The sequence below is a fragment of the Mytilus edulis genome, chromosome 8, assembly GCF_963676685.1.
Source record: "Mytilus edulis chromosome 8, xbMytEdul2.2, whole genome shotgun sequence".
Lineage (NCBI taxonomy): Eukaryota > Metazoa > Mollusca > Bivalvia > Mytilida > Mytilidae > Mytilus > Mytilus edulis.
This window is the reverse complement of record NC_092351.1, coordinates 69206496-69230809: the sequence shown is the minus strand read 5'-3', so window position 1 is coordinate 69230809 and position 24314 is coordinate 69206496. Positions and strand designations below refer to the sequence as shown.

At 31.6% G+C, this 24314-nt stretch overlaps 2 protein-coding genes across 5 annotated transcripts in view; one reads left to right on the top strand and one right to left on the bottom strand.

The window, feature by feature from the left end:
• LOC139486128 (transmembrane protein 232-like) overlaps positions 1 to 5695 on the bottom strand; it is a 46746-nt gene extending 41051 nt beyond the window's left edge. For 2 of the 4 annotated variants that reach the window (XR_011655483.1, XM_071270844.1), the window contains exon 1: positions 700 to 794. The gene's annotated coding sequence lies outside the window, so the exon portion shown is untranslated. Of the gene's footprint in view, positions 1 to 489; positions 795 to 5677 lie in introns of those variants that run through there. The other 2 variants (XM_071270847.1, XM_071270846.1) reach the window with 2 other exon arrangements.
• On the top strand, positions 775 to 21050 carry LOC139486129 (complex III assembly factor LYRM7-like). Its single transcript, XM_071270848.1, has 5 exons — positions 775 to 881; positions 14259 to 14331; positions 14725 to 14795; positions 15794 to 15878; positions 20875 to 21050. The coding sequence occupies exons 1-5, from the start codon at positions 864 to 866 to the stop codon at positions 20979 to 20981; spliced, it is 354 nt and encodes a 117-aa protein (XP_071126949.1). The 5' UTR covers positions 775 to 863; the 3' UTR covers positions 20982 to 21050.
• Positions 21051 to 24314: the final 3264 nt, after the last annotated feature.

Genomic DNA, 24314 nt, shown 5'->3' with positions numbered 1-24314 from the left:
TGAAGCATGAAATAGTGACCTATTCCAGCGGCTCATCCCTACCAGTCATTACATAGGAAGTGCCCCCCCCCCCCCCCCCCCGAGGACTGAATACAATTATTTTGTTAACAAAATATCAATAAAAATAAATAAATTCCAGTATTCTACTCTGCAAATCAAAGGGAAAATGATAAATTGATTGCGGCAATATAAATATTCTGTCAACTTTTCAACAAACTTTAACATAATTTGTTCAAATACTTAAAACAATGCGACTAGACAACAATTTGAAAGAAAGAAAAAATATCAGGGCGAATGGACCCTGAGCGAACAGGTATCAGGACGAACAGGTACTAGGGCGAACATAAATCAGGGCGAACAGACCCAGATTCGAATAATTTGTTTTGAAAAACAAAGAATTATACACCAATTGTTCTATACCATTATATGTCAATTGGTGGATTATACGTCAATTGAGGTATAATCCACCAATTGGTGGTTATTCCTGACCTGTTTATATGCAAGAAACCATTGATTTTGACTTCGCCCAAGTGTAAGGACCTAAGAGCTACGGTTCCGCAGCTAAGATCAGGTCGGCTTCTCATGCTTGTCGACCGTCATCGTTTCAAAAGATTGCCGTTTTTGATAATGTACATCGTTTATTAATAAATCTTCTGTGTTAACTAGATGTTAGGAGTAACTGAAACTCATAAGACCTACAAATAAACGTGATTTTGTATAGAAAACTGATCCAGCTTCATACGTTTCCCTCCATGATGTTTGTTTCCATAGAACTACTTCCGGTTTTAATCCTGTACAAGGAAAACTCCAAAGAGATAAAAAAAAAAATCCCTTTGGGAGTCTTCTAGAGTTTTCTTCGAAAAATGTCAATTAGGAGCAAGGTAATGCAGACAAGTCAATGTCAAAAGTTTTGTTTAAAGTAGAATTCACAAATAACCTAAGGTCTCCAAATAGAATTAATACACTACATTTAAGACAAAACAAAGCACATAATAAACTATAGACAATATGTAAGCTTACTTTCCACTGTGCTTTTATTTTAATAAGTTTTATTCCGGGTCTGGCAAGGCTATTTTAATTTCGTCCTAGAAAAAATTAACATTGTAGGAAGGTGTCTCAGAAAGTCCCAGAAAAATAAAAAATAGCCTTGCCAATGACGTCATAATTATTTGGACTAGGTAAAACCGTTTTCCCATTAACATCAGAGCAATGACGTATAATTAACATATAACAGGATAGCTATTATTTGAACTTGGAATTATTTTTAATTATGGAATTCGCATAATTTCTTGTGTTTAATTTTTTTTATAAATTCCATGTTTATTTTGTATTATAACACTTTCCATGCAATGCATTTTGGTTAGATAGTGTTGTGCGCGGCACAGTACATTCTATTGAAAATATACTATTTTCTTTGTGATAGAAAGTGTTGTACGCAGCACAGAACATTTCAGTACAGAACAATCATGGAATTTATGAAAAATTTCAATAACAAGAAATCAAGCAAATTCCATAGTTAAAAATAATTCAAAGTTCAAATAATAGACTGTTAATTATACATCCTTGATCAGAGCTTTTGCTTAATATCTTCAAACATTTTGAACAATTGTATATTGGTACATGTTTACCTTTCATTTTTGTTGAGCCTTTGACTTTAGTTGAAAAAGCGAGACATAGTGATCCTACATTCTGTTGTTGTCATAGTCGTCTGCAATGGCGTCCATAAATATTATAATAATAATAATAAATTCTTTATTTAAAGAGGGTAACTCAATTAGAACTAGTCTAATTTTCATTGAGGCCCTCAAAAAAAAATACATGCATACAGTTAACATTCATACATTAAAATACAATATATATTACAATATATATTACTAGTATACACAATTCAATTATTGAAATATACAAATGGTAATAAATGGCAATATTTGATCAAGTTTTGTTAAAGGAATAAAAATTATTTGACTTGCATATATAATTTTCAAGAAAATTATTATAACAATGTTTCTTGAACATGTTGAATAATTCCACATCACAACATTTTTTTATTTAGAGTGGTAAATTATTTCATACTTTGGTTGCAGAATAGTGAAAAGATTTTTTTTTTAAATTTTGTATTTGGTGTTGGAACAAAAAGATCATGATTAAAGACAGATCGAAAGTTGTGGTGTTGCACATCATCAATATTTGGAATTTGCTAAGTAATCAAGTGTTAGTCCATTTACAATTTTATACATTATAATTGATTGTTGGTATTTTATTCTTTTGGTAAAAGATAGCCATTTTAAAGATGAAAACATGAAATTAGATGGAATAGAAATATCGCATTCCAGTATAATTCTTGCTACTCTTTTTTGAAGTTTTATCAGTTTATGATTGAATCATTCTATCTGAATCTTTTTGTAATAAATTTCCCTAAACTGAACTACAATAGTCTTTATATGGTAGAATATATATGCATTATAAAATAGTTGCCTTGTGTGTATTGGCAAATATACTTTAATTTTATATAAAAGTGATATTTTAGATGAGATAATCTTACGTATATCCTCTGGGTGCAGGAATTTCTCGTTGCATTGAAGACCTGTTGGTAACTTTCTGCTGTTGTCTGCTCTATGGTCAATGATGGTTGGGTTGTTGTCTCTTTGGCACATTCCCCCTTTCCATTCTCAATTTTATTTTATTTTTTTGATATACGATCAACATGATCTTCCCAGCTTAAATTTTCATCAATGTCAATTCCAAGTAATTTGAAAGAATGGACATTCTCAATACATGTTTTGTTGACAGAAATACCTAATTCTGATTAGTTGTGTAAGTTTTTGTTTTGAACCCAATTTCATACACTTAGTTTTTTTTGCATTGATTTTCATACTGTTAATGTTACACCATGATTGTATAGCATTTAAATCATTTTGCAATATGTTGTTTATTTTTTCAGTGTTTTTATCATGAAAATGCAATGTTATATATTATTCACTCTCAGTGTGGTTAAAGTTTTTGAAATTTTAATAACTTTCTTAAAACATGTTAAACTATCCTGGATTTGTACCAAACTTGGACAGAAGAAAATCCACTGATGCTGATTGCATCCCAACTGATGGAAATGACATTTCTGATTCTGAATTTACCGAAAATCTTAAAAAATGACACCTATAAATTCGAAATCTATAATATACTGATAGCAAGATAAAACAAAAAATTATTATAGGCAACTGAAAAATGAACTATATATAGATTTCTCATATTACTCATCAGGCTTCAATTATTACGAACAAAACGAAAAGTTCATCTAATATTTTTTTTCTAAAACAATATATCTTTGTTCTTTATTTTTTAAAGACACCTTGTTTGCCAAGCTTACTTGTATCAGGTTTTAACCATCACTAATCACTCCTAATTATTAAAGATCAAACGACCAAATCAACATTATAATTGGTATTCAAAATAATCATCAGTCATGTCTGACATGTTTCATAAAAACGGTGCGTGCCTATGAAAAATGAAATAACTTCTTAAATATTAAATTGATTTTATCAAAACCAAAATTATAAGATGAAGACTTAAATTAACTATCGAATGCATACCGTCACCACTCACTAAAACATATATTTCATGTCCTGAGTGGACTTTGAATGTCCTGAGTGCACTAGTGGCTGCATGTTTTTAAGGGATTTGCCTGAGTTGCCAATCTCTTGTATTACATACATGTATATGTATCTGTCATCATCAATCATGATTATTGGCTAGATCCTGTACGTCTAAACACCGCTCAGGGCTTATATTGTTGATAGTGAAAGTGACAAAGACGTAAACGAGAGACCCACCAACAAAAACAATTGACAATATTTCATACATAGATGGATCTTGTGTCCTCAAAGCAACAAAAAGTCTATAAAAAACACAACATTGAAGTGGGATCGGAGGTCATACATCAACCTGTTAAAATAGAACAATAGATTAGAATCAAAGCTCTTTTTTTTTTCTTTTTCTTTCTTTTTTTTAAGTTTTCCTAAAACTTGGAAATATGCTAATAAATATTTATAGTATAACTAATCGCCGTATTTGAATATAAAAAATAAGACAACGCGTGACCGAACGACGCATGGTTTAAACGAGTGCGCAGCACGAGTTTAATCCATAGCGGCGTTCGGTCACAAGTTGTCTTATTTTTGATATTCAAATACGGCGATTAGTTATTCTTTTTATTACATTGGCAAATGTCTTTTTTTTATGAAATTAATGTAGAAAATGTAAGGAACTATATCTTTTTCCTACGCATTGACAATTTGTTTTGATCCGACGTTATCGACGTCTTGACAACGCCTTTTGTTGTATGACGTCAGAGAGTGAAATAATTCGTAAATATAACTCAACATGCAGACATCTTATACGTTCAGGTATTTCACATCCAAAATTTTATGGAAATATTCTTTATAAAGCACAAAAATGTCAGTATTCTCCTCAGAAACTAACAAAACCTTTAAATAGACTTATTAAAAGGGGATATAGTTACGATACTGTTGTCAGGTCATTAAAGATTGCATATTTTGGCTTTAACATTGATTCACTGATAGGGTCTTTGCATCGGAACTAAACACATTTATTTCTAAAAAAACAGTTGTTGGCATGACACGGGTTATGTTCTTCTCATATATTTTATGATAGTATGATACGAAACCCCTAACGGGAGGGATTGTACCTGATATTCATATGATGAAGACATAATCTTTCAATCAGTTTAATTGAGGTCTGGAGCTGGCATGTCAGTTAACTGCTAGTAGTCTGTTGTTATTTATGTATTATTGTCATTTTATTTATTTTCTTTTGTTACATCTTTTGACATCGGACTCGGACTTCTCTTAAACTGAATTTTAATGTGCGTATTGTTATTCTTTTACTTTTCTACATTGGCTAGAGGTATAGGGGGAGGGTTGAGATCTCATAAACATGTTTAACCCCGCCGCAATTTTGCGCCTGTCCCAAGTCAGGAGCCTCTGGCCTTTGTTAGTCTTGTATGATTTTAAATTTTAGTTTCTTGTGTATAATTCGGAGTTTAGTATGACGTCCATTATCACTGTACTATTATGCATATTTTAGGGGCCAGCTGAAGGACACCTACGGGTGCGGGAATTCTCGCTACATTGAAGACCCATTGGTTGCCTTCGGCTGTTGTTTGCTCTATGGTCGGATGGTTGTCGCTTTGACATATTCACCATTTCCTTTCTCAATTTTACGTTTATTTCACATGTGAAATTATCGGTTTTTATTTAACTGGGAAATCAATGTAATTCATTGCAACCAATGTAATAAATAATTTTATGGGGCAATAATACTTCCAAATGTTGTTTCATGAAAATAAGACTTTTGTAAAATTTGATGCAATAATGTGGGTTTTTTTTTAAGTTATCAACAAATGTGACGATTTTTTTCTTTAATAATTGATACCCAAAGCCAGTTGTGCTGGAACTATAAAATTTATAGTTACAATTTGTAGAAGGGTTTGTGATACACTGAAAGTTTAAATGATTAATACAAGTCTTTGGAATGGCAAACAATAAAGAGATCTAGTACAAAACTTAGCATGAAGAAATATTTGATGTGAAACAATTCATACTTGGTTATATAATTATCTTTATTTAGGAGTTCAAGTTAGTATAGATCAACAGTCCATTACCTGTCTTTTCTTAGAGTGAACTTTTGGATTTTGATAATGATGGTTTATGCATGACCAGTGACTTTTTTAAGGAGGGTCATTCACTTCAAAATTTGAATGGTCCTATATATCCAAATTCCCATATATACATTTTTTACCAAACAAGAATTGATTAATACGTCATTTCTGAAATCATGTCTTTCACTGGAAAAGATTATCAATTTTGCACTCCTTAGTGACTTCATTTACCAGATAGAACATGCAGAATGGCATCAGGGGCTGCAATTTTAAAAGTTTCTAGCACTTTCATAATCATCAATCTGTAGGGTAGTATAGAAATAAGTACATAATCTTGATTCACATACGACGGAGGGTGGGTGACCATCTTTAAGATTTTAATTTCCCAAACATTTTGCGCAGTATAAAATCAAACTTTTTCAATTTTTGCTCAACATGTGTTAGAAGTGACAATGCCCACATTTAGGTCAAGTCACATGACAGATTCATCTTAAAACTGTATCCTGGAACTGCCCTATTAAATCACTATACAAAGACTTGATCTAGCCATCTAATCTGTCATACTGTTAAAACGATATTTACTTCTACCATGTCTACTTAAGAAATAATATATATCTATCACTAACATATAACTAACATCCAAGTTTTCCCCTTTGATAGGGGAGTTTACCATGCCATGTTTTGAACTTTTATCTGAATATTTATGCTGATGTTATTCAAACAAACTTCATGAACTTATTGCATACAGACATGACAGATGACAGATTTTAGTTTAAACAATATTACATTGTACCCCCATACACATTTTGTTGGGGTTGAGAAATGTACAAATACAAATACAAATAGGCTTAGACATGGTATATTAATTACATAATTGATCATACAAAATAAGTATTGTAAATAATCATGATAATGTATTATTATAAACAATGACTATGAATTAAAGACATTGACAATTCTATACAGTTTGTTCAGCTTTACGCAGGTTCAGACTGTCTCGAATCAAAGAGGAAGTCAATTTTATGATTGTGTATGAATTATTATAAAGATTTAAAAAGTAAAATCAATAATTTAGGTAAAAAACTAAAACATAAACCATTTGATAGAAATTTAAAACAGCAATTTTTTGAAACTGCAAAATATTTAAAAAAAGCAAGTAAAAAGAAAAAAATCCAATATCAACAACAAATGATTGAAAAACTATCAAATCTTCAAACTAAAGACCCTCAACAATTTTGGAAACTACTTAAATCTCTAAGAAATAATATGAATACCACAGAAATTAATATGAAATCAGATAACCTAACAAACCATTTTCAAAAGCAAGGTCTTTGGAACAAACCTTGCGACAAAGCAGAAGATGAGATAAACCTTTTTTTGAAAAACAAAGAGAGTGAAAATAGATTTAATGAAATAACTGATAGCCCAATAACTATATCAGAAGTAAATAAAGTTATAAAATCCCTTAAAATGAAAAAATCCCCTGGACCAGACTCCATTGTAAATGAGGTGATTAAATATTGTAGTCCAGTAACTATTAAATGCTACACAAAATTATATAACCTTGTTCTTGATTCAGGATGTTCCCCTGAAACATGGCAATATTCTCTATTAGTGCCAATATTTAAGTCGGGAGATTCCAAAGACCCAAATAACTACAGAGGAATATCTCTTATAAATGGTATTGCCAAAATATTTAGCTCAATTTTAAATAACAGAATAATTAAATATATGGAAAACAAATTTAGCCAGGAACAATTTGGATTTCTTCCTAAATTAAGAACTACAGATAGTCTATTTGTATTTAAAACTTTGATTAATAAATATTTAAATTTAAAAAAGAAACCATTATATATTTGTTTTGTTGACTTACGTAAAGCATTTGACTCCATTTGGAGAACAGCTTTATTATATAAAATTTTGTCCCAGGGTATCGGCAGTAAAATGTATCAAGTAATAAAAAATATGTATTCAACCACTAAATCTTCAATAAAGATTAATAATAAACTCACTAACTGGTTGGAAGTAACTAGAGGGGTAAGACAAGGGGATTCTTTAAGTCCCACCCTATTCAATATTTTCATAAATGATCTACCTCAAATTTTTAAACAGGATGACTGTGATCCCTTGAAAATAGAACAGACAAATATTGGAAGCCTCCTATTTGCTGATGATATTTTGATAATGTCTGAAACTAAAGAGGGTCTTCAGTCAAGTTTAAACCATTTGTCTCAATACTGTGATAAATGGCAGTTAACTGTAAATTGTAAAAAAACTAAAACTATGATTTTAAGCACAATTAAGTAACAATAGGAAAAATCTTAACCATTCTTTTAATTATAATGGTGATAAATTAGAGCAAATGGAAAAGTTTAAATTTCTTGGTAATATCATTAGTCAGAATGGAAATCTTATTCATTCAGCACAAGAATTAGCCAAAAAATCTATGAAAGTAATGTATTCTATAAAAACATATTGTAATTCGATTCATCAGACTCCTGTAAATTTGTCAAACCATTTATTTAACTCTCTCGTCAGACCAATATTAACTTATAACAGTGAAATATGGTATATGGATGCATACTCATCCTTTTATAAAGCTTCAATTAAAGGAGATAAAAATAACAAAAAGTAGATACTCTAAATTTCATTGACAAAAGTCCACCTGATAAAGTACTAAATAAATTTAATAAGTTAACTTTAGGAGTAAAAAAATGCTCTTGCAATATAGCTGCTCGATCTGAATTAGGCAGCTACCCTATTGATTGCTTTATAAAAAGACAAACTCTTCTTTTTCATGATAGACTATTAAGGGAAGAAACTAGTCCCTTACTAAAAGAGACACTAAATTTGGCAAAAACTTTACATAATGCAGGTATTTATTCTTGGTACTCCTATGTAAATCATGTCAGAAGTCAAAATGATTTAGAAATTGTTAACCAAAATAAGGATAAAAATAATAGGCTAATATACAAACAAAATCTAGAAAACTATGAAAATTTATATAATGATAAAATATTAAATTTACAAGAGAATAGCAAACTCCAACTTTTAAAAAAAATAAAGAAAAGCTATAACTTTGAACCATACCTACTTTCTCAAAACTTTGAATATAGACAACTAATTTCTAAATTTCGAATAAGTGACCACTGCTTATTAATAGAAACTGGAAGATACAGGAAAATTCCCAGAGATTTAAGACTATGTACACATTGTGATGTACTAGATGATGAGTTTCATTTCTTTTTTAAATGTAAAATAAATGAACAATTAAGAAAAGAATTTTTAAATGAAAATAAATATAATAACTTAAATGATATCGATAAATTAAAAAATATTCTCAATCCTGAAACAAAACAGGACACTTGCAAATTAGGCTCCTTTTTAAAAAAAGTCACTAAGACTGAGGGCAGGGAGTCCTTTGAATCTCTTATATATATATATATTGATTTAAAAAAAAAAAGACAAATTATAGTTCAAAGTGTGTCCATTGTTTATTTTCATTGTTTTATGTAAACTGTATATTATGTATAATGTTTTAAGCCATTGGTCCATATGGGCGTAAAGTGCTTTTCAATAAAGTTTAAATTAAATAAAAAGATTACATTATTTTCATTTTTTTCAAATTTTGTAGGATCATCGATTATATTTGAAATTTTTTGGTAAAATATGGCCCTTTTAGTTAAGTATTCACAATGTAAAAGAAAATGTTTTTTCATTTTCAATTAGACCAGAATTACATACAGAGCAGTATCTCTCATTTCTGGGAATATTTAGATGTCTCCCTCTTTCAATCATCAGTATATATGAGCGCATTAGTCTTATACAGATCTTACATATTGCAGCTTTGTCACTTCTGTTTTTATTAGCTCACCTGGCCCGAAGGGCCAAGTGAGCTTTTCTCATCACTTGGCGTCCGTCGTCCGTCGTCGTCGTCCGTCGTCGTCGTCCGTCGTTAACTTTTACAAAAATCTTCTCCTCTGAAACTACTGGACTGAATTAAACCAAACTTGGCCACAATCATCATTGGGGTATCTAGTTTAAAAATTGTGTCCGGTGACCCGCCCAACCAACCAAGATGGCCGCCATGGCTAAAAATAGAACATAGGGGTAAAATGCAGTTTTTGGCTTATAACTCAAAAACCAAAGCATTTAGAGCAAATCTGACGTGGGGTAAAATTGTTTATCAGGTCAAGATCTATCTGCCCTGAAATTTTCAGATGAATCGGACAACCTGTTGATAGGTTGCTGCCCCTGAATTGGTTATTTTGAGAAAATTTTGCTGTTTTTGGTTATTATCTTGAATATTATTATAGATAGAGATAAACTGTGAACAGCAAAAATGTTCAACAAAATAAGATCTACAAATAAGTCAACATGACCAAAATGGTCTGTTGACCCCTTTAGAAGTTATTGCCCTTTATAGTCAATTTTTAACCATTTTTCGTAAATCTTAATTATCTTTTACAAAAATCTTCTCCTCTGAAACTGCTGGACCAAATTTAACCAAACTTGGCCACAATCATCATTGGGGTATCTAGTTTAAAAATTGTGTCCGGTGATCCGGCCAACCAACCAAGATGGCCGCCATGGCTAAAAATAGAACATAGGGGTAAAATGCAGTTTTTGGCTAATCACTCAAAAACCGAAGCATTTAGAGCAAATCTGACATGTGGTAAAATTGTTTATCAGGTCAATTTCTATCTGCCCTGAAATTTTGAGATGAATCGGACAACTCGTTGATAGGTTGCTGCACCTGAATTGGTAATTTTAAGGAAATTTTGCTGTTTTTGGTTATTATCTTGACTATTATTATAGATAGAGATAAACTGTAAACAGCAAAAATGTTCAGCTAAGTAAGATCTACAAATAAGTCAACATGACCAAAATGGTCTGTTGACCCCTTTAGGAGTTATTGCCCTTTATAGTCAATTTTTAACCATTTTTCGTAAATCTTAGTTATCTTTTACAAAAATCTTCTCCTCTGAAACTACTGGACCAAACTAAAGCAAACTTGGCCACAATCATCATTGGGGTATCTAGTTTAAAAATTGTGTCTGGTGACCCGGCCAACCAATCAAGATGGCCGCCATGGCTAAAAATAGAACATAGGGGTAAAATGCAGTTTTTGGCTTATCACTCAAAAACCAAAGCATTTAGAGCAAATCTGACATGTGGTAAAATTGCTTATCAGGTCAAGATCTATCTGCAACAACAAAAGAAAGAGAGTTTTTAAGGACCTCAGCTGGCTATACAACCCTTGCACAATCAACTGAATTTTGCAGAAATCATTAATAGGATAGATTGCCCTTATATGATAATTTTTTATTACCTTTTTGGTTTTTTTGGCAAAGTGGGGGGGGGGGGGGGGGGGGGGGGGTTGCGCAACAACAAAACTACTTCACAACTTTCTCATTACTTTGCATTTCTTGTTAGATAAATTTTACAAAAATTCTCCCCTGAAACAACTGTTGAATTTAAACAAACTTGGTTTAAATCACCTCTAGGATATCCAGGGACCACTGTGTATGATGACCCTGCCTGCCCACATGGCTGAAATAAAACATAGGTTTCAAATGCACTTTTTAGTATTATATCTCTGAAACTAAACGACAGTACAACAGTTGCATTTATCATGCAACAATTGTAAATAAAAATATCAGGTGAGCGACACAGGGTCCTTGGACCCTCTAGTTTAAGATATCAACATAGGATGGTCTTCGGCCCATTATGTAGACACTCTTGAAAAGTCTAATTTTTTTTATTCAAGTATATTTAAAATTGAGAATGGAAATGGGGAATGTGTCAAAGAGACAACAACCCGCCCAAATAAAAAACAACAGCAGAGGGTCACCAACAGGTCTTCAATGTAGCGAGAAATTCCCGCACCCGGAGGCGTCCTTCAGCTGGCCCCTAAACAAATATATACTAGTCCAGTGATAATGAACGCCATACTAATTTCCAAATTGTACACAAGAAACTAAAATTAAAATAATACAAGACTAACAAAGGCCAGAGGCTCCTGACTTGGGACAGGCGCAAAAATGCGGCGGGGTTAAACATGTTTGTGAGATCTCAACCCTCCCCCTATACCTCTAACCAATGTAGTAAAGTAAACGCATAACAATACGCACATTAAAATTCAGTTCAAGAGAAATCCGAGTCTGATGTCAGAAGATGTAACCAAAGAAAATAAACAAAATGACAATAATACATAAATAACAACAGACTACTAGCAGTTAACTGACATGCCAGCTCCAGACTTCAACTAAACTGACTGAAAGATTATGATTTCATCATATGAACATCAGGCACAATCCTTCCCGTTAGGGGTTTAGTATCATACCATCATAACATATATGAGAAGAACATAACCTGTGTCATGCCAACAACTGTTTTTAGAATAAATGTGTTTAGTTCCGATGCAAAGACCTTATCAATGACTCAATATTAATGCCAAAATATGCAATCTTTAATGACTTGACAACAGTATCGTAATTATATCCCTTCTTAATAAGTCTATTCAAAGGTTTTGTAAGTTTCTGAGGTGAATACTGACACCTTTGTGCTTTATAAAGAATATTACCATAAAAAATTGGATGTGAAATACCTGAACGTATTAAAAGTCTGCATGTTGAGCTATATTTATGAATAATGTCTTTATACCGATGATAAAATTTAGTAAATGTTTTGACTAGTTTGTGATATCGAAAATCCTGGTGTAATAATTTTTCAGTAATACATAAATTTCTCTCGTTAAAATCTAAAACATTGTTACATACACGAGCGAATCGTACAAGTTGAGATATATAAACACCGTAAGATGGTGACAAGGGAACGTCACCATCTAAAAACGGATAATTAACGATAGGAAATGAAAAATCATCCCTTTTATCATAAATTTTAGTATTCAGCTTTCCATTAGTGATATAGATATCAAGATCGAGAAAAGGGCAGTGGTCATTGCATTTTGAACTTGCAAACATTGGTCATTAGTTCTTTGTTTAATGGAATTTAAATTACCTTTAACATAATTAAAGTTATTAATGATATATATAGATTCCACAACTACAACAAGTGTATTTTCTCCGCACGAGACAGTTACATTTTAATATTTAAAGCATGAGGCTTGCCGAGCTTTTTAAATAATTAAAATTTAACTGTTGAGAGTGGAGAAATATCGTTATACACAAGTTACAGTGGGGGAATCTGTTTCTCTTTTTTATAGTTCCTTTTCAAAGATTTGATGTGATGTCATCAGGCATGGTCGCCTTTTTTCATGACGTCACAATAAGAAAATTCAGAAGAAAACAAGAAAATTTGACGTCACAATTAAAATTTCAACCAATCATTAGCTGAGAAAATTTTTTCACTAGAGATTAGAGAAATTAGAAATATTTTTCTCACACCAGTCAGGAAATGTGAAAATATCATGAAAATTAGAGAAAAGACATTCCAAGTCCATTTAAAAGACTCTTAATCTTGACCCAAGGGTTTGAATCTACAGATTTAGTGAATATATCATATGCCAAAGAATTTTCCGCAGAAACTATATGGTTTAGGTAGTTGAATATTGAATATAATATTTTATTTTTCAAGGGAAACCTATTTAGTTTCGGCTTGACAATCCATCATAAGATGCCTTAAAATGAACCCCTTATATACCTTTGATAAATTTAACATGAAGTTTTTCAAAGGGATTAGAGTCTATAAAATGTGAGTCCCCCCTCCCCCAATTTCACTACCATACGTAAAATGTATAAAGATATGTTAAAGAACAAATTTGATCAGCAAGGAATTAGTTTTTATATGAATATTTATGTAGGTGCTAAATTAAAACTTGCACAAAAAGGGGACTGAATAAATTTTTTTTTATACTGTGATTTTATAGGATTTAAACAAAGATGTTTTGAATTTTTAGCCATACATGTAAGTAAGTTTGGTCATGTCTGTAGCATATATAATATGATCATGATGATTCAAGTTATTTAAACTTGGTAATTTGAAAATCTTATATTGCTACAGGTTTTTTGGCTAGTCCCATATTAATACATGGGGCGGTACATTGGTAGTAACAGCAAGTTTAACTGTGCAAGTATTCAAATATATCAACATGTTTAAGTCAAAACTTAAAGATTCAAAGATTTAATAAATTTTAAATAAAAAATCCAGACTATCATTTTGAAAGATAGATGACTGGCCCCACTGCCACTCTACCCTCACCTACTCACACTTTCAACATTCTTGCGTCCCTATTTGAGTTTATTCTCACCACTGAAAATAGATATTAACTTTAATCTTGGCAGACACAGACCAATCAATTTGCCCTACTGATAATTTTGGTATTTTGGTCCTCAATGCTCTTCAACTTCGTACACTATTTGGCCTTTTTAACTTTTTTGGATTCGAGCGTCACTGATGAGTCTTTTGTAGATGAAACGCGCGTCTGGCGTATATACTAAATTTAGTCCTGGTATCTATGATGAGTTTATTTAGGAGTTCCAATGCAGCAAGACCACTGATAATGCATGAGAAATCTTGAACAAGTCTTGGAAATTATCTTTAATTGTTTATTTTATTTTAGGTTCTTTCATCTTTCAAGAAATTACACAAGACAAGGTTAGAGGTGTTTAGAGAAGATGATAGAGCATTAGCAGGTAAAGTAACTTATTTAAATGCCCCACATGAAATGACTTAAAAAATTCATGCAAATAAAGTTTTTAGCACTTTTTTTTCATGCTTGAACATATTGTTTTGAATATGTGTTATAATGCTATTAAACCATGGATCCAAATGATCCACCAACACAAATGCATGTTGTGTATCATTGATAAAATATAGAAATTAAAATTGTTTATCTTCAAACCTGCTTGTCTTCCATAAAACGTTCAAGTGATTTTGCTACCTAAAATGTAGTTTCTCGAGGCTAATATTTCATGCTCATTCAGGAACTTTTGTTTGAAATTAACATGTGACTTTTATTTGAATGGAAGGGTATAGAATGAAATCTGCCAACAGTATGATGTTAAGTTCATATCTACTATTTACAGTTGCAAGAGATAAAATTAACTTAGAATTTAGGAAGAACAAAGATGAAAAAGACACAGAAAAAATAAGTGAGGTTAGTTTCTGTTAAGTTTTTTTTTCACCACTTATATACAAGTTATAAAATATATTACTACTTTAAATATATATATTTGTTTTTGCCTCATGGTTTCAAAAATATGTGTATAATCTTGTTCTTAAAGCTTTATGACAAGCTTATTCCTTGGTATTTGTTTTTTTACAAATAAAGTTGTTATAAATTAGTATGTTGTTACAAATGTATATGATATGATATAGATAGTGTATTAGTTTTCTCGTTTGAATTGTTTCACAATTTTCATGTCTGGCCTTTTATTTTTAAATTGGTAAAGGCTGTACTGTAGTGACCTCAACTCTGGAGGAGACAGTGTATTAGTTTTCTCGTTTGAATTGTTTCACAATTTTCATGTCTGGCCTTTTATTTTTAAATTGGTAAAGGCTTTTCTGTAGTGACCTTAACTCTGGTGGATAGTTGTCTCGTTTACAATCATACCACATCTCCTTATTTTTATACGACCGCCAAAATTAAAAAAAAATTGGTCATATATTGGTATCACGTCGTCGTAGTCAGCATGATCCGAAGACAGATGGTTTCCGGATAATAACTTAAGTATAAGTGAATAGAAATCAATAAAACTTTAAAAAAAAGGGGCCCAAATAAGCATTTTTGTAGTTTCCAGTCAATAACTTGTGTTCAAGTGTATAAATCTCTCTGAAATTATACCACAAGTTTCCATACTACAAAGGGATGGTTATTGCTCAAATCATTTAGCAATTAGTGGCAAATAAGGGGGAAAAACAACATTTTTTTCTGGTTAAAGGACAATGTTGACAATTTTAAAGCAGTGTAAGGGAGGTAATCAAATTCATTTAAAGAATACTGTTCAGTCTAGTAGTAGATTTTTGTGGAAATTTAATCTATGTGGTTCATCTGTCTTTATACTACTTGTGTTTAATTTCCCTTTTGGTATGTTAACCCACTTTCTTGCAGAAATAATAAGAAAATTTGACACCTTATTCTAATTAATATTTTAGTTAATACAAATAGCAGAAGATTCTGAAGACATCCTGAGGAGGAATGTAGTACAAGGAATTGTTCGTGAAGAAGACAAAGCTTTAAGTAAATAGTATTAAATTAGATTATACACGTTTTGTGACATGGAACTCATGATCCTTCTTTATGTTACAAATACACCCATTCACAAGAATTGTATCTGAAATCAGTTAAAATAATGTTTACTTTACCATGTTATTCCTAAGTGAACAGTTAAAATAATGTTTACTTATCATATTATTCCTAAGTGAACAGTTAAAATAATGTTTACTTAACCATAGTATTCCTAAGTGAACAGTTAAAATAATGTTTACTTATCATATTATTCCTAAGTGAACAGTTAAAATAATGTTTACTTAACCATAGTATTCCTAAGTGAACAATTACAATAATGTTTACTTAACCATACTATTCCAAAGTGAACAGTTAAAATAATGTTTACTTAACCATATTATTCCTAAGAGAACAGTTAAAATAATGTTTACTTAACCATATTATTCCTAAGTGAACAGAAAGCACCTGAGATCACCCCTAGTTTTTGGTGGGGTTCGTGTTGTTTATTCTTTAGATTTCTATGTTGTGTCATGTGTACTATTGTTTTTCTGTTTGTCTTTTTCATTTTTAGCCATGGCGTTGTCAGTTTGTTTTAGATTTATGAGTTTGACTGTCCCTTTGGTATCTTTCGTCCCTCTTTTAAAATGTTCAAAAATATGCCATATTTTTCAGACCTCTTTAATGAGGTTATTTGCCAATTTAAATCTGTCTATACTGAAATATATGGATAATTAATTTATAAATGATTGGATTTTAAATAAAATGCTAATAATTATATAAGAATACAGCTATAAAATCTATTCTTTCATAAATAAATCATTTAATTTTTTAAATACAGGCAATATACCAAATATTGAAAACAAAATGACAAGTTACACATTTTGGTTTTAAAAAAAGGTAATCAATATCTTATTAAAAGTAATGGCAATATTGATTAATGATATATTTTTAAGGAGGTCAATACTTATTATATGGACCTGTTTAACTTATATTGACAAAGGACGATGTCAGAGTTTCAATACAATCTAACTGGTCCATATAAACATATTGACTTAGTAAAAGGCCTTAATTTATATATTACATATGTGAATATTTTATTATGTATTCATGTTCTTTCTGTGTTATTTTTATAATGTATTTTTCAATACATATGTACTTTAATCCATATACCAAGTTCAAAGACTGATTACTCCTTCATAAATCCGGTTAAAATTTCAAGTATGAGTTTCAATTTCACAGGTGAACCATGAATTGTCTTTTCATGTTTTTTATGATGAATAGAATAATATATTTTATGAGGTCTCAATTATTTAAAAAAAAATCTAAAACAAGAAAAGAAAATATATTTGACTGTAAAACTTATGATTTACAAAGGTTTTTCTCATAGATGGCACCATGTATGGGATGTTATCAGGATTTAGGTTTTGCACAAGTTTCAATACCCAGTTTAGCATTATATCTGGTTTATGCCAATATAATTTGTGAAGTTTGGATCAGATGTCAAAGCTTGTTTTTTCCTGGTATTTATCATCTTGTCAAACATCTCAATGATACATCGTTGTCTTTCCTGGTATTGATCATCTTGTCAAACATTTCAATGATACATCGTTGTCTTTCCTGGTATTTATCATCTTGTCAAACATCTCAATGATACATCGTTGTCTTTCCTGGTATCTATCATCTTGTCAAACATTTCAATGATACATCGTTGTCTTTCCTGGTATTTATCATCTTGTCAAACATCTCAATGATACATTGTTGTCCCTGGTATCTATCATCTTGTCAAACATTTCAATGATACATCGTTGTCTTTCCTGGTATTTATCATCTTGTCAAACATTTCAATGATACATCGTTGTCTTTCCTGGTATTTATCATCTTGTCAAACATCTCAATGATACATTGTTGTCCCTGGTATCTATCATCTTGTCAAACATTTCAATGATACATCGTTGTCTTTCCTGGTATTGATCATCTTGTCAAACATCTCAATGATACATTGTTGTCCCTGGTATCTATCATCTTGTCAAACATTTCAATGATACATCGTTGTCTTTCCTGGTATTTATCATCTTGTCAAACATTTCAATGATACATCGTTGTCTTTCCTGGTATTTATCATCTTGTCAAACATCTCAATGATACATTGTTGTCCCTGGTATCTATCATCTTGTCAAACATTTCAATGATACATCGTTGTCTTTCCTGGTATTTATCATCTTGTCAAACATTTCAATGATACATCGTTGTCTTTCCTGGTATTTATCATCTTGTCAAACATTTCAATGATACATCGTTGTCTTTCCTGGTATTTATCATCTTGTCAAACATTTCAATGATACATCGTTGTCTTTCCTGGTATTTATCATCTTGTCAAACATTTCAATGATACATCGTTGTCTTTCCTGGTATTTATCATCTTGTCAAACATCTCAATGATACATTGTTGTCCCTGGTATCTATCATCTTGTCAAACATTTCAATGATACATCGTTGTCTTTCCTGGTATTTATCATCTTGTCAAACATTTCAATGATACATCCTTGTCTTTCCTGGTATTTATCATCTTGTCAAACATCTCAATGATACATTGTTGTCCCTGGTATCTATCATCTTGTCAAACATCTCAATGATACATTGTTGTCCCTGGTATCTATCATCTTGTCAAACATCTCAATGATACATTGTTGTCCCTGGTATCTATCATCTTGTCAAACATCTCAATGATACATTGTTGTCCCTGGTATCTATCATCTTGTCAAACATCTCAATGATACATTGTTGTCCCTGGTATCTATCATCTTGTCAAACATTTCAATGATACATCGTTGTCTTTCCTGGTATTTATCACCTTGTCAAACAACTCAATGATACATTGTTGTCCCTGGTATCTATCATCTTGTCAAACAACTCAATGATACATTGTTGTCCAAAAGTATTTATACTTTTCCTTTCTCAAGCTGGTGACTGTTGCTTTCATCAGCATGATTAGACAAATAGAAAGGAAATTCTTCTTCAATTTGAATAACAAATCTGTTTTTATTTGTTTCCTCATATGCATTGTAATCATTGATCATTTAAATCAGTTTTGGTTTGTTTTATTGACACCTATTTCATCATTTAATTATTTAACCTCCCAATATAGTATCCAAACCTTAGTAACCATTGAAAAAGTGATACTTTTATGCTTTCATTTGACATATTTTCAGAGATGACCACACTTCTTTGGCTATTATTTTTTTTGCCCACGCTGTATTGGACAAGGCATTAAGTTTTACTCTGGTCTGTATGTATGTCTGTAGTCTGTACGCACATTGGGCAACATCTTATCCCATGGACACATTCCCCATTTATTTTATTTTGAAACTATAGCCTCTTTGTATTGCCCAATATTTAACATTTGGTACTAATGGAAACACAGGTTCAAATCATAACACTTTAAAAACAACAAAACTGAGGATAGTGTATTAAGCTTTGAAACAGGGCAGACTCTTTTATTTCAAATGATTAGATGAGTCTCCAACTTTGAATTACTGAATGAACTGCTCTGGTTGACCTTTGGTATTTTTTGGTGATAAACATTTCATAGAACATAGTGAAATAAAGATATTTGCTTCGTGAAGTCACATTTTCCTTGAGAAAAGCACCAGTTAGAAGATCATAAAATTGAGAAAGGAAATGGGGAATGTGTCAAAGCGACAACAACCTAACCATAGAGCAGACAACAGTCGAAGGCCACCAATGGGTCTTCAATGTAGCAAGAAACTCCCGCACCATGAGGCGTCCTTCAGCTGGCCCCTTAAAAATTATGTATACTAGTTCAGTGATGATGGACATCATACTAAACTCCAAATTATACACAAGAAACAAAATTAAAAATCATACAAGACTAACAAAGGCCAGAGGCTCCTGACTTGCGACAGGCGCAAAATTGCGGCGGGGTTAGTTTAAAACATGTTTATGAGATCTCAACCCTCCTCCTATACCTCTAGCAAATGTAGAAAAGTAAACGCATAACAATACGCACATTAAAATTCAGTTCAAGAGAAGTCCAAGTCCAATGTCAGAAGATGTAACAAAAGAAAATAAACAAAATGACAATAATACATAAATAACAACAGACTACTAGCAGTTAACTGACATGCCAGCTCCAGACCTCAATTAAACTGATTGAAAGATGATGTCTTCATTATATGAATATCTGCATGTTGAGTTATATTTAAGAATTATTTCCTTATACAGATGATAAGATTTAGTAAATGTTTTGACTAGTTTGTGATATCGAAAACCCTGGTGTAATAATTTTTCAATAATACATAAATTTCTCTCGCTAAAATCTTATACTTTGTTACATACACGAGCGAATCGTACAAGTTGAGATATATAATCATGGGAACGTGACAAGGGAACGTCACCATCTAAAAATGGATATTTAACGAAACGTCACCATCTAAAAATGGATATTTAACGTAACGTCACCATCTAAAAATGGATATTTAACGAAACGTCACCATCTAAAAATGGATATTTAACGAAACGTCACCATCTAAAAATGGATAATTAACGATAGGCAATGAAAAATCATCTCTTTTCTCATAATTTTTTGTATTAAGCTTCCTGTTAATAATATAGTTATCAAGATCAAGGAAAGGGCAGTGGTCATTGTTAGTATTAGCTTTATTTAAAGTAAGTTCAAAAGGATAAATTTCTATTATACATACGGAAATCATGATTATTGAGAGCCAATATATCATCCAATTATCTAAAAGTATTGTTAAATTTTTGTATCAAATGTTGTTTCGATGGGTGTTTGCTAATTTTAGTCATAAATTGTAACTCATAACAATACACAAAAAAAAGCAATAAGTGGTACACAGTTAGTATGAGTAATGTGGTTCCACAAAAATCATGTCTACCTATGTTAGACTTTGTATTTTTACACTTGGATAACATTTCAGTCTCTTATTCAAAGCTGTAGCAGACATGATATAACTATCTTTTATTTCAGGACTGCGGATAAGAAAAGATGTCCTAAGAAGTGATCCCATGTATAGTCTAGATGTCAAATATGAAGTGCCACAAAAGAAACCAAATTCATCTGATAATCCATCATGACAGAAGAACAGGCTTTTAATTGTATTTATATGTTTTTGTGTATTCTCCATTAAATTTATATCATGTGTATTTGGACATTTTATTGATACAGGTGAACTAAATTTCTATCTGTAAACTTTAAAAACTCTGAGCTTAGTGCACTTATTCATACCCCTGCTCACCTGTTTAAAATATAGTAAGCAAAGTCTGTGTTTTTCTGTGTAAATTTCCAAAGTTGTTCCAATAAAAAACTAGATTGCTAGGCTGTACTGTAATATCAGCCATTTCTGTAAAATGAGGCATAAAAGTGTGTGTACAGTATAGAGATGTTGTCATCAGCAACATACAGGTATATTACAAACCTTTTTATTTGTTGTTTTTATACGACCGCAAAATTTGAAAAAATTTTCGTCGTATATTGCTATCACGTTGGCGTTGGCGTCGTCGTCGTCGTCGTCGTCGTCGTCGTCCGGCGTCCGAATACTTTTAGTTTTCGCACTCTAACTTTAGTAAAAGTGAATGGAAATCTATGAAATTTTAACACAAGGTTTATGACCACAAAAGGAAGGTTGGTATTGATTTTGGGAGTTTTGGTCCCAACATTTTAGGAATTAGGGGCCAAAAAGGGCCCAAATAAGCATTTTCTTGGTTTTCGCACTATAACTTTAGTTTAAGTTAATAGAAATCTATGAAATTTTGACACAAGGTTTATGACCACAAAAGAACGGTTGGGATTGATTTTGGGAGTTTAGGTTTCAACAGTTTAGGAATTAGGGGCCAAAAAAGGGCCCAAATAAGCATTATTCTTGGTTTTCGCACAATAACTTTAGTTTAAGTAAATAGAAATCAATGAAATTTAAACACAATGTTAATGACTACAAAAGGAAGGTTGGTATTGATTTTGGGAGTTTAGGTCCCAACAGTTTAGGAATTAGGGGTCAAAAAGGGACCCAAATAAGCATTTTTCTTGGTTTTCGCACCATAACGTTAGTATAAGTAAATAGAAATCTATGAAATTTAAACACAAGGTTTATAACCATAAAAGGAAGGTTGGTATTGATTTTGGGAGTTTTGGTCCCAACAGAATAAGGGGCCCAAAGGGTCCAAAATTAAACTTTGTTTGATTTCATCAAAATTGAATAATTGGGGTTCTTTGATTTGCCGAATCTAACTGTCATGACTGTGTATGTAGATTCTTAACTTTTGGTCCCGTTTTCAAATTGGTCTACATTAAGGTCCAAAGGGTCCAAAATTAAACTTAGTTTGATTTTGACAAAAAATGAATCAGTTAGGTTCTTTGATATGCTGAATCTAAAAATGTACTTAGATTCTTGATTATTTGCCCAGTTTTCAAGTTGGTCCAAATCAGGGTCCAAAATTAAACTTTGTTTGATTTCATCAAAAATTGAATAAATGGGGTTCTTTGATATACCAAATCTAACTGTGTATGTAGATTCTTCATTTTTGGTCCTGTTTTCAAATTGGTCTACACTAAAGTCCAAAGGGTCCAAAATTAAACTTAGTCTGATTTCAACAAAAATTGAAATCTTGGGGTTCTTTGATATGCTGAATCCAAAAATGTACTTAGATTTTTTATTATGGGCCCAGTTTTCAAGTTGGTCCAAATCAGGATCTAAAATTATTATATTAAGTATTGTGCAATAGCAAGTCTTTTCAATTGCACAGTATTGCGCAATGGCAAGAAATATCTAATTGCACAATATTGTGAAATAGCAAATTTTTTTTTAATTAGAGTTATCTTTCTTTGTCCAGAATAGTAAGCAAGAAATATCTAATTGCAAAATATTGTGCAATAGCAAGATTTTTTTTTAATTGGAGTTATCTTTCTTTGTCCAGAATCAACTTAAATCTTTGTTATATACAATATACAATGTATATTCACTTTTTACTACCAACTGATAAATTATAATAAATAACATTCAGTGATAACAAGCAGTTTTTTTTTACATCTTAATATTTTATGATGTATTTAAATGAGTAGTTATTGTTGCAAAATCCATTAGAAATTTTAATTGAGATTAGTTTTGAAATAAGGGAAAGGGGGATGTGATTAAAAAAATTGGGTTCAATTTTTCTCATTTGAAATTTCATAAATAAAAAAGAAAATTTCTTCAAACATTTTTATGCCCCACCTACGATAGTAGAGGGGCATTATGTTTTCTGGTCTGTGCGTCCGTCCGTCCGTCTGTCGTACCGTTCGTTCGTCCGTCCGTTCGTCCGTCCGTCTGTCCCGCTTCAGGTTAAAGTTTTTGGTCAAGGTAGTTTTTGATGAAGTTTAAGTCCAATCGACTTCAAACTTAGTACACATGTCCCCTATGATATGATCTTTCTAATTTTAATGACAAATTAGAGTTTTTACCCCAATTTCACGGTCCACTGAACATGGAAAATGATAGTGCGAGTGGAGCATTCGTGTACTGAGGACACATTCTTGTTTTGAGAGGATTAATATTCAACAGCATAGTGAATTGCTCTAAGAGAAAACAAAAATTTTAAGTTCATTAGAACACATTCATTCTGTGTCAGAAACCTATGCTGTGTCAACTATTTAATCACAATCCAAATTTAGAGCTGAATCCAGCTTGAATGTTGTGTCCATACTTGCCCCAACCGTTCAGGGTTCAACCTCTGCGGTCGTATAAAGCTACGCCCTGCGGAGCATCTGGTTATTTTTGTCATGTCATATCATAACATTCCCATGAAAATTTTAAAATTGTTTGTACGCACATTGAACGACAAATTTATGTGACGTATAAAATTTTCTGACGTCAGACACTCAATAAATGTGTTCGTAGATAGTAGATGTTTTTGTGTTCTGTTAAATTGTTCCTTTTAAAATTGTTAAACGATGATGACTGATGTACCCATATTTTGACTATTATATTTATTGTGTCTGTTTATTTAACGCATCAATGTAAAAATATCGGAAATTGATGAGACTGTCATTAAAGTGAGAGGGTTAGCGCTATAGAACCAGGTTTAATCCACCATTTTCTACATTTGAAAATGCCTGTACCAAGTCAGGAATATGACAGTTCTTGTCCATTCGTTTTTGATGCGTTTTGTTATTTGATTTTGCTATGTGATTATGGACTTTCCCAATTGATCTTCCTCTAAGTTCAGTATTTTTGTGATTTTACTTTTTATGGTACATGTAGGGCCAATAAGGTCCTAATTTGGCCCAAAAAATTACTGCAAATTTTAAAGTTATCATACATATTCTTAAATTACTGAAAACTTGACTAGGCTACAAGGTATTCAGAAAAACAAAACAAATTTGACATTGAACAAGTTACCATGGCAACAAATCATGTCTTAAAATTTCAAGACTTT